General features: G+C 39.4%; 1 protein-coding gene across 3 annotated transcripts in view; it reads left to right on the forward strand.

Moving 5' to 3' along the window:
* tsc22d3 (TSC22 domain family, member 3) overlaps positions 1 to 3,223 on the forward strand; it is a 33,052-nt gene extending 29,829 nt beyond the window's left edge. The window contains exons 1-3 of one of the 3 annotated variants that reach the window (XM_013270977.3): positions 104 to 405; positions 979 to 1,030; positions 1,599 to 2,947. In XM_013270977.3, coding sequence (XP_013126431.1) covers positions 281 to 405; positions 979 to 1,030; positions 1,599 to 1,874 — 453 coding nt within the window. In that variant the 5' untranslated portion in view covers positions 104 to 280 and the 3' untranslated portion in view covers positions 1,875 to 2,947. Of the gene's footprint in view, positions 1 to 103; positions 406 to 978; positions 1,031 to 1,598 lie in introns of those variants that run through there. The other 2 variants (XM_025911563.1, XM_025911565.1) reach the window with 2 other exon arrangements.
* The last annotated feature ends 8,390 nt before the right edge of the window (positions 3,224 to 11,613 follow it).

Raw genomic sequence — 11,613 nt, forward strand, 5'->3', positions numbered from 1 at the left:
CTCCCTTCACCCCTCCTTCTCAGCTTATTTGACTAATTCATGCACGCGTCATGTGACGTCAGGACGGCAGTCGTTCAAATACAGGCCGGTGGCAGAAATAGCATCAGACAGTCGCTTGTAAAAATCCGCGAAGCTGACAAACCCGACACAGCACTGCGCTTAGCCCGAAGCGAGTTAGTGCATCGTTGCTAAAGACGAAACAAACCCGGATCCTAATTTAGCTGACCAACCAGCCGCAAACGTGGCGAGAAATATTATCCAAACGAGTCTGGTACTCAACATGAGCACGGAGATGTTCGCTAAAACACCAATGGAGGTGGCCGTCTACCAGTTGCATAACTTCTCCATCTCTTTCTTCTCCTCTTTACTCGGAGGAGACGTTGTTTCGGTCAAACTTGACAACAGGTAATTATTTTTGCGATATGGTCATCAAATACTTGAATACGGTTCTTTTTTTTCTCTTATTAATGTGTGAGGTTTTACCAAACGTTCGACTGTTTTCTTCTTTTTCTTTTATTTCTTCATTATGCTTCAATACTGGATTCTTTCATGGTGGTTCAAAACAAATTTATGTGCTCGATATGTGATGTTAGAGTTCCCAAATGCTTTCTGCTTAGCTGTGTTTCCCTCTGCTGCCTTTGTGGACTTTGAACATATCTGTTCTGCGCTATTTGCCTTATCGCTAGCTGGCTGCCACATACCCAATAACAAGGTTACACTGCAACCTAAATAAAACCCTAATCTGACTCCAAAAGCAATTAACGTGTAGTTTATGTTTGGCAAAAGTCGCCAAGATACCAGCGGAGCAAGCGGTTTTCATTTCAGTTTGGAATGCTTTCTGTTTCACCTTAGCCCAGGGAATTCCCAGAAATGGAGCGACATGTTTTCTTTGTTTTTCTTTTGTGGAATATGAGGTGACTTTAAGAGGTTTAAGTTGCAGAATGTTAATTAATGGGCTCTATTTCTTCTCCTTTGCAGTGCCTCTGGTGCTAGCGTTGTGGCCATTGACAACAAAATCGAGCAGGCCATGGTAAGCTAATAACACACCAGCCACTACACCGAGATGCATTACACATGCATGCAGTGCACAAGTAGCATAGCTGTTTCCTTCAAAGTGATAATAACCAGAAAGTTAAAATGTTAAGTTTATATCACAGTAGATATTTTCACTCCCAGGCCTTAAAACTGTGAGATTTTGCTGAATTTCTTTACTAAAGGTTAATTCATACATCAGAACAGTTATAACCAACGACCGCCCAAAATACAGTTATGTAAAATCAGCTCTCTGTGAAGTCTCTAGGAAGTCCCTGCAATGTGACCGTAGCGCAGGCTGCTGCGCACTTTATTGACGTGCAAAGTAGTAAACGTGCAGGAATGTGCACCTTTGAGTTAAGTAACATGTGAACTTTATTGTGCATGCTAGATCACAAGAAGTACATGTGAGAATAGGGGTAAAATATAGTAGCAGATATCCTCTAATGGAAAAACTTGGCTGGCAAACCCAGTCCTTCTTTTAGACCGTGCAAGCAATCAAATCACCTTAATAGTTGCTCTGTTTTATGTACCTAAACTTAATCTCTCTTCTTTTGCTATGACAGGACCTTGTCAAGAACCACCTGATGTATGCAGTGCGTGAGGAGGTGGAGATCCTCAAGGAACAGATCAAGGAGCTGGCTGAGAAGAACAACCAGCTGGAGAGAGAGAACTACCTGCTGAAGAACCTGGCTAGTCCAGAGCAGCTGGAGAAGTTCCAGTCGCGCATTCCGACGGATGTGCTGTTACCCCTGGACAATCAGAACATCCAGGGCACTCCGGAACACCAGCAGCAGCAGCAGCAGCAGACCTGCAACCACAGCACTGGTTCTGCTGTATAAGTGGCTCTGCCTTGGGGCGGGCAGAGCCACTGTCTCTTTCCAATTATGGACCTCCATTTGAATGAAAGCGTCATTAAATCGCTGCCGCAGAGATCTCTTCAAAACAATGAAGGTGAAGCATCTGGGCTTTAAATGATCGATGGGACACAAACGAACTGTTGACACTGATAAGCACAGACCAGAACTGAAGACGCTCTGACCGGTGCCATGTCAGGCCCGTCCTCTGATACCGTCCAGCTTTTTGTCATGTTCCCTCTAATGTAGACGAAAGTGTTAAGAGTAGCGAGAAGGTTCTGACTAGACACAGTCGAGAACTTGCTGACAGAGGGCGGCTTTCCCTGCCTAGCCTAACCCTTCCAATAGGTGAGAAGGTGTTGATCGGGCTGGCCCTGCAGGTGCTTGACTTGGAAAAGTGTGGAGAGTTTGCTCTTCCATTACTCAGAGGAAACCCACCTGAGACGGCCCTCCAAGTCTCAGTGAGAGGCGCCCCATTGCGTGGATTTGTCTCAAAAGCCTTGCAGCAGTACATTTCAGCCACATAACAAAGACTTTACCTGTACCGACAATGTATTGCTGATGTGTTTGTGTACATCTGAGCATAACACCAATAATTAACAGAATAAGCTGGGCAACAGAGGTAGAGGCCAGTACAGATTAATGTTTTTAGAGCTGGTGAACCGATAAGTATACTGTTAATGATTCATAAAGTGTAATTTTATATTACCTGCAGTTGAGGCTTGCTGCTTATGGGGGAAAATTAATCCTGCTCTGTTTTTGTTTTTGATTTTGGAACAAAAATCAGTCGTTTGTAAAGTAGGAACATTGTTCTTTTTTTGTAATATATGGTGCATATCTGTTTTCCTAACTCTTCACGGAATAACTACAATGTACATAGAGTTTAAAAGTCCTGAGATTAACATAGTGTAGCTTACTCGCAAGCAGACACCTGCATTTCTCGCTGCAGATGCACTCCTGACTGTAGCAGCGTCGTCCAGCATCTGGCCTGTTTACCTGCTCAGATGCCAACTCGAAAACAATGGCATGACAACAGTGCCTGTAAAGAAAGAGAGGAACGCATTCCCACACTGTCCTCAGTTGTTGCTGCTGTTGTTGTTGTTTTCTAGCTACCAAAGACTTGTTATGTTTTCCACACAACAGCAGACGCTGAGCAAACCAGGACCATGTGCAAAAATTCACAGGGAGAAGTCTTCGTCGTAACTAGTGCTGACCTTTGTATTTGTTTTGTAAAAGATGACTGTATTGTTGCTGTAATGTATCCTCAAAAGAGTTGTTCACTAGATGTTTGGATACGACTGCACATTTGCAATAAACCTCGTTTACATTCTAAACTAAGCTGACATTGTCGCTCTTTTTTTTTTCCTTTTTTCTTTTTCTAAATTAAGTCTCCCCACAAGCAGTGGGTTTGTTCGGTTCATACTATAATAGTGTCTGTAGCTGGTAGTGTTATTACTAAGAATATCATCCCATCACTAAAACGTCAGGTGATGCCATCACATGCTTTTGTTGCAGAATTTTAGTAATAAGAGTGGGATACTTTCAATAATGGCTATATTTAAAATGGATTTCCTTTACGTACGTGATGTGAAGTAGCATAGTCTGTAATGGAGAAATCTGAAACCGGGAGGCAAAACTCAGTAGCTGCAGCAGTAGACTTTATTTTCAGGGGCAAAAGTTGAACAGCTGTGAAATCCGTTCATCTGAGTTTCAGAGTAAACAACCCTTCAACTTCTGTTCAAACTAGCATATGCTTTCCTGGAAGTTGGAGCCTCTTCATTTCAGTATCTGAATACATTGATTTTCTATTGAATTTTGCGTGCCCTGTTTGTGTTTACAAAGTCTGACAAACAGCATGTGATTTGTAAAATTGTGAAATGCATGGATCTCTGGGGTACTACAGCACAAGCTTGTGTTTGCTATTTATGGCTGCTCAGACTTCAAGTTTTTTACCCATTGAGAATTTGAGAAAGTAACTTATTACTCACTCTTTATTTTTCCAAAGTCAAAACCAGCACGACCGCTAATGACAGCGAAGTAATAATAGTTAGGTTGCATGCAGATTGGAATCTGCCAGAGTGAAAAAACAGTTTGTCCTAGAAGCATTTTCCTTCAGACGGACTGGCAGCCAGTCACAGCAGCCAGTGTGCAGCTACACATGTTGTGGCTTCCCTGGTACGCAAACTAGACTTGCATAGTTGAAATGAGGAGACATGTCTCTGGCCCACAAGCATCATCACGGATCAGATTTCACTGTTGTGAACACGGCATTGTTACCCGTGCTTCCTTATAAACAAGAAACTGTGGTCTTTCCAGGTGTTTTGCATCACACATTTTATGTGAGGCGGAGGGTCCTGATCAATATGTCTGACATGCATTCTTCATTTAATAGGTAACAGGAGGGAGGTGCAGTTTATTGACTCGGATGGCATTTATACTATGTAGAAAGGAGTTTGGAGACAGGTGTCTATTGACTTCTTTAGTACAAGAAAATTAGAGTCAGATCCATGCAAATATGAATCCCTGTGCATTTCAGTCAAAAGAGGCTGATGGATCCACTACAGCAGGAAGTGGTGCCATAATTTAACCACACTTGTGCTAATGGCCGGTGCTCTGTAGAGGAAAAATCATATTTGGCAGAGTCAGTGGAGTCAGCATACCAAAGAGTGCAGGAGCTGAAAAAAGCCTGAAGTTGATTACACCTTTGGCTTCATTTACCATAAGGTTTAGAAACACTATGTTCTGGGAATACTTTGTTCATTTAGGAAATTTAGGGCAAATTAACCATGAAGATTTTTGTATTCATACCTCACTGCATCAAATCCATATAGATGTATACATTATCTAATCTAACCCTTATAATAAATCATATTTTGTCATAAAAAATACTGTATGTCAAACATTAATCTCTTGAAGGTAATAATCTTACCAGTCTACTTGTAGAACATGTTCTGCTTCTTTTATTTATTAACCACATTTCAAAATCTTTTTTAGGCTTACACTGGAATTTCTAACGAAAGGAAGAAAACCAGTCCAAATCAAAACATCAGTGATTCCACACTACTTCCCTTGGAGTTCATTTTAATATTAAAAGCCTGGGAATAACCTTAGGTGTGGAAGTAATCCTTAGACTGCTTGAACCCAGGCGGCCCAGAGACGAGCTTGTGTTGGATTACCAGTGTTATGCAATACAACAAAAAAAGAACATCTGTTCCAGATGGAAATTTGGGGGTGGCGTTGGGCTATGTCAGATCTGCCTCAGTGTGGTCGGGGTTGCATGCAAGGGGATAATTTAGACGGACTGCTTTTCGTGCGGACGTATACAACTTGTGCGTCTCCTAAATGTCAGCATATTTAGCACGACAACTTTAAAGTCAGAGTTTAATCAAAAATACGTCAGATTTGGACTCCGTGTCATACTGCTATGCAGTCTCATGCCCTGCACATTTTTGTAATACAAACAAAGAGTCGCTCTGCTTTTTCCAGAAGAAGCAGTTCAAAAGAGTTGAAAATTGTTGAAGACAGATGGTTATGTAAAAGAGAGAAAAAAAAAATGCTGTTTTGCTTCTGCACTTCTGAAAACTGTAGCGTGAAGGATGAAAGACTTTATTTATATCTCAGCTTTTTTTGTTTGTGTTTGATAGACCTTTGACCTCCTTAACCCTCTCAGGCTCAAATTAAGTTTTAGTTGCTAATGCACAACCAAGTCCTGCAGTGGTACTTCTGAGTAAAAAAAACTCATAAAATATGTATGTGGGGTAATCAGGTTGTTAGTGTTTTAACTGTTGCAAATCTGCAACGCCTGCCTTGAGAGGGTTAAAGCGGGTTTAACTGTTCATGTCTGAAGCAGGGTGGACAAAAACAACGATGCACAAGTTCATTTTGACATTTCTATTATTCAATGTGTCTGCACAGTTATCATACCACTTCTTAGATTGATCCGTTCTCTGCTCTCTGGTCATGACTTTGTGTCAGCATATCAAGTTCTCCCATACATTGGTAAATTGACACAGAAGACTGAACCACCTCAAATGTACAAAGTCCAACCATGCAGACAAACAAGCTGCGACAGCCCCTGCCGAACTACCAGTGTGCGGTGATGTGGCTAATAACTCTGTCTCCCCTTGTGTTCCTGAAGGTACATAATAATGCTAGGCTGATATAATCAGCTGATTTTGTGCACCTAGTCTGAGGATCCAAGAAGACTAAAGCCAGTCCAACTAAGCTGTCCTTCCTCACCCACATGCCTCTGTATGTTCTTTTGGTTCTGTAATATATCCTCTACAACACCCTACATTTCACCATGTTTAAATGCCCACATTTACACATGTAAGTGATACTTCTGCTAAACATATGCTGTTTTTTCTTTGCTTTCTGTTATTGTGATAAAGGGTTAAATTTACCATCCACCAGTGCCCGTTTCTGTTTCGTCATGGCCTTGGATCCGGGTCATGACATAGGTATTTCAGATCAGAGACACAGGCTAGTGTTGGTTATGCTTTGAGTCATGCATAAACGAATTAACAGTTTGTGAAGGCTTTCTGTGATGTACCTATGTTTGTTCTCTCTCACTCACTGTATACTATTATACAGACATGAGACATTATGGGCTCAACAATAATATCAATATTAAATATGTGGTCAGAGTGGATAATAGTGGGTTATAAACATGTAATTTATTTATTAAATCCAAATTTGGATCACAAACCTCTGAAAAAAATCATTTTTTTTCTGGGAATTCTTTAATGAAAAAGGATAAATCAATTTGCAAACCTGATTATGGGATTAAAAGCTCACTAAAATTCTGTGATTTACTGGATTTGTTTGAAGTTTTTTCTTTTCATCATTTTTTGAAGTTTGCATTTTTTCAATGTTTTTGTTACATAACAAAAGAAAATTAACACATTGTAAACATGCATTTCTGTTGTTTAGATCTTGACAGTGGAAGTGCTCTGGCAACTGCTTGTGTTTTTTCCATGGCGGCGTCAACTGCTGTTCTACGTGATCAAAGCCACTTTAGGAATGCAGACAGGTCACGGCATCTTATTCATAAAGGTCAGAGGTCATGAACCACTCATCTGATTCATGGTGATACCCCAGTTTAGGGCACCACTGCACAGCAAGAGCCAGCACACGAAGCCCCAAAAAGTCATGCTTTAATATGTGACATATGTCTGGTGACAAAAAAAGAAAATGCTTGCATTATATGATCAATACAGATAAGGTAGTCTGTAAAATTGACCAGGCCATGTGCGTTTATAATTATATGCACCAATCATAAGATTCGTTAATTAGTAGCTAACTATAAAAGGCCTTAGCTGAAAAAAATATCGATATAACAATCACTGAACTAAATGAATTCAATAAAACAGAGAAGGACTTTTTATCTCAGAAATCCAAAACTTTTTTGTTTCTTTTCTTCTAAATACATTTTATAACCAGTGGTTCTTAGTCCATGTCGTTAATGTCCACTGGATTTACTGAATGTGGATCTGTGTACTGTGGTTTTTCACAGTGCAGCAGGTTGTAGTCAAACGCACTGACATGCAGAGAGAAACAAATGACCATAGCAGCAAATGGGTTTTATGTGGAAATACGGTGACGGTAGATGAAAATGCCTATGTTTGATTTTCTTTGTTAAGTTTCGTCAAGTTTTATGAGTATACACCACAAATATTGCTTGGAAAGTTATTCAGAAGATTGAAAGAAGTGCTGTGCTTTATGTGCGTGTATGTGTTGTAAACATCTGTCTTTCTCTGCTGAAGCTTTGGCCTATGGCAAGAGGGAGAGGCAGTGTGGAAAATCAGCTGCAGACCACACTGGTAATATGTAGATTTGTAGAATAAGGAGCTGGAAAAAAATATTCAGAAATACTAAAAATACTGAATTATTAACATCTAAAATGAGTGAATTATTAATAACGTCTTTGAATAGAACAGTTTAGTGTGTCGATTATTAGGGATTGCTTCCTACATCTCTGAGCCATTCAGCCTTGATGTGAATACATAAACTTCAGAATCTGTGTTTAGTGTACTGTGGGCTGGTGTTGGCTGGGTGGCCATGGTTACAAGTTATGTCAGCACACACGCACACACACACTAGGGAAACAGTTCATAATAATAACCAATAAACTGAAACCCCTGTTTACACATAGAAGAAATTGAAAATCTTTATTTTTTCTGAAAAAGAGAAAGAAGCACAATAACAAAGGCTGTTGTAGTTTATTTTGTCACTAGTGAATTTGCAGTTAATTTCATTGTTTCAAGAGTTCCTTAGAGTTGCATGAGGAATGTGTTGTAAAAAAGTTTCAATACATTTTACATATATTTATACACTGCACAGAAAATGAAGGAAACACTAGAACAGTTTTTTAATTAGAGTTTTGGTGTGATTTTAAATCCAGGTCTCAAGGGACTCAGGATTTGGTTTCTGATGAACAATGTTACGTTATTTCATTTACTGTATTTCAGTAAAGCTTTTCAAATTGACTGTTTAATTCTTCAAGATCTGATGTTTAAATGTTCTCTCAAGTTTTTTGAGCAGCAGGGATTATAACATTCCAAACAAGGAAAAAACATCATTGATAGTACCAAAATCTCAGGATCAAAGCCAAACCAGCCGTAACTGAATTTGTAATTAACACAATCAAATATTATCCGTGTAAATACCTATTAATAAAACAATAGAAACATCTAACATTAGGTTGTATAAACCAAGCTGTGACAGATTAGTGCTGAACTACAATACGTCTATGCAACACTGTGGTACATACTGCACCACAATGGCTTGAACAATGTGTAACTTTGTGTCTGCTCTGCTTGGATTAGAAATCTGCTTCTTACAATAGAACTTAAAATGTTCTAAAAAAAAAAAGAAAAGTATAAATAGGACACCAGGTCAGTGAGGTGTTTTTTCCTGACATGGCAGTCATGTGTTGCACTTAATAATAACCTTTTTGACATTTGAAATGGCAGGAAAAGCAGAGGTGTGACATATACAACTAATGTTAACGTCACTCCATTAACTGCACTTGGATTTGGTTCACATAAGTGATGTAAATACTTGTTTTTTAATTATACCGAGTGTCTCCTGTAGGATTTTTAGGCAAACAGAGAAGCAATTTTGAAATCTCTTAATGGCAGCTGTTTGTTAAATACAGTACAGTAATTTTTTTAAATGTGCAGGGTAACAATAAATAGCTTCCTTGCAATTAAACCCCCTTTTTACCTCAAAATTCCTGCAGTGCAATTAAATGTGAATATAGAACTTACAGTTATAGGAAAAAATGTCATTCTGTCTCGTGAATGATTACATAAAGTCTGGGAAAATGTTTGTGTTCTGGACAATAAACCTTGGTGCAATTTAAAAACCTTTACCGTTGTTACGCTTTGTCACCGTCTCATATTTCCTCTGTTGGTCATAAAAACAATTGATGCAATAAAGGAATCAGTCAGGTAATGTGAGAAAAAAATGGGGATTATCAGCGAATTTAAAAAACAGCTTTAATACATCCTGTGTGTACCACAAAGCTCACATGAGATTTAGCTCAGAGCCCAGTTGTTTTTATGCTGTCCTGTCAGGTTATAGGACTGTGAGCACTTACAGTTTCCATCTGGTTTCTTAGAAATTCTCAAGGGAAATGTTGAAAGAAGAACCGGCTCACATAGATCAACATGTCTTGTTCAGATATGTTTTAAAATTGGTTCCTACAATAAAAATTGGGACCTGCCGTTTTTTGTGTGAACACTAATATTATGTGAGACAGAGAAAGTGACCCAGCAGGATAAAGTCAGACTGCGGGTAACCAGAAATAAAGTTTTCGCTTTTCAGTTTTTGACCAGGTGTGTCTGACAAGTTAGGTAATTTGCATAGTGATGCAAACCTTGCACAATGTTGGAGTAGTGAAATGAAAAAAACAGCAACAAATCAGCTGAAAATTGCTATATAATTATTAGTGGTAATGGTATAATGATAGGTTGTGCGCTACAGACACAATAGAGTATGAAATGTCTTCAAGATCACACCTGTCCTGTTCTGCTTCTGTACTGAGAGGGCACCTCTCTCGAGCTTCTGTTGGATTGCAGAACAGTGTGTTCTCTGATGGTTTATTGCCTTCCTGTGGTTTTCCGGGGTTGTGAACTTTATGAGGATTGGTTTACAGCCGTTTAACCTGTCCCCAGCTGTGGAGAGCTGCCGTGGATGAGAAAAGATTGTTAGTGTGCCAGATCTTTATGTTCTTCTATTGGCATCTGTAGTACATAATTATGTTTTTCTTAAATTACCAGTCAGGCCTCCCTTTAGCTTGCTTTACTGCTGTACTGAATTCCAACAGCTAATCGCTACAGATGCTGCTTCTTCGCAGGCTCAACCTTTATGCAAGTTTGTTATAAACAATCCAAATGAAAGGGTTTCTTGATTACAGGGAACAGGGGGCAGCCATGTTCTCCACAAAAGGAAATAACAGCAGCCATGTAAAATATGCTATAATCTATACTTAGAAACACACATTCATTCTCTCTCTCACTCTCTCACACACACAATCACACACATACAACCACATGCATATAGATTGTCAGTTATGGTTCATAAACAGTCATTAAATCAGCATATTGCGACAGCTGTTTGTGCCTCTGCAGATTATGACTGACAAGCTGTAAATGTATCATAATACCTTTCAGCTCCTTTTGGCGCCCACAGTTGGGGCAAGTGCACAACCACCTGTGGGGAGGTAAGAATGTTTCTTCCATGACGAGTTGGTGAGTGATTCCTGAAGGTTGATGGCGGTCAATGTGAAATTAGTTGCTAAAGACCCAATCACACAGGCCTAGAGACCACTGAGCCCCTGGTTAACCAGATCACTAAAGAAAAATGTTTATTGGCTAACCACTTAGTGAGTGGTTGCTTGAGTCACTTATGATTTGCTTTGTTTGGTAGCAGATTGCTGCTGTTGCCCGTAGTTTGCAGGGCAGATGCCGACGCGTCTTCACTCTCTCCGAGCAGTAGTGAAAACTGTGAAAAGTATAGAACAAACCAGAAACAGATTTATCTTCAAACTGAAGGTTATGACTTTTGAAACATGTTGGCTTCCCCGGTGAGGCCCCACAACCAAAGCAATCACAGGGAGGCTTTTGGTACAGGACTCTCTTTGTGACTCGTTTCACCTACAATCTGCTAGCAACCTTTAGGGATCACTTGCCAACCATTTGGGGAGTACACATATTTCCCTTGAAATCAGCAATGGCCAAATGGTGCCAACTAGCTTCTAGGACTTTGTGACCGGGGCCTTGACTGAACTGAAGATGATATGTATATAGGTGATCAAATAGAAGCCATTATAGATAATGTGCAATTACTACAGAAAAAGAGCAGTTTTATCTATCTATCTATCTATCTATCTATCTATCTATCTATATATATATAGATATATAGATATATATATATATATATATATATATATATGTATATACCCTGAAATAACTTTTATCCACTGATTACCTAACTCTGTGGATTAATAGGTTTTAACATAGTGAGAGTGATGAGTTGTAATAACATCACACATTTACAACTGCACCCTTCTCTAGTAGTGATAAACTACAGTTGATTCATTTAATGAAATACAGTGATTTCACTAGCTGGGCCCACGTCCTCATTTTAGGTTTGACACCGATTTAGCAGATAAAGGAGAATGGTTGGACATGAATTGAGCTGCGGTTTGGGGAAGGCC

The sequence above is a fragment of the Oreochromis niloticus genome, linkage group LG2 (genome assembly GCF_001858045.2).
Source record: "Oreochromis niloticus isolate F11D_XX linkage group LG2, O_niloticus_UMD_NMBU, whole genome shotgun sequence".
Lineage (NCBI taxonomy): Eukaryota > Metazoa > Chordata > Actinopteri > Cichliformes > Cichlidae > Oreochromis > Oreochromis niloticus.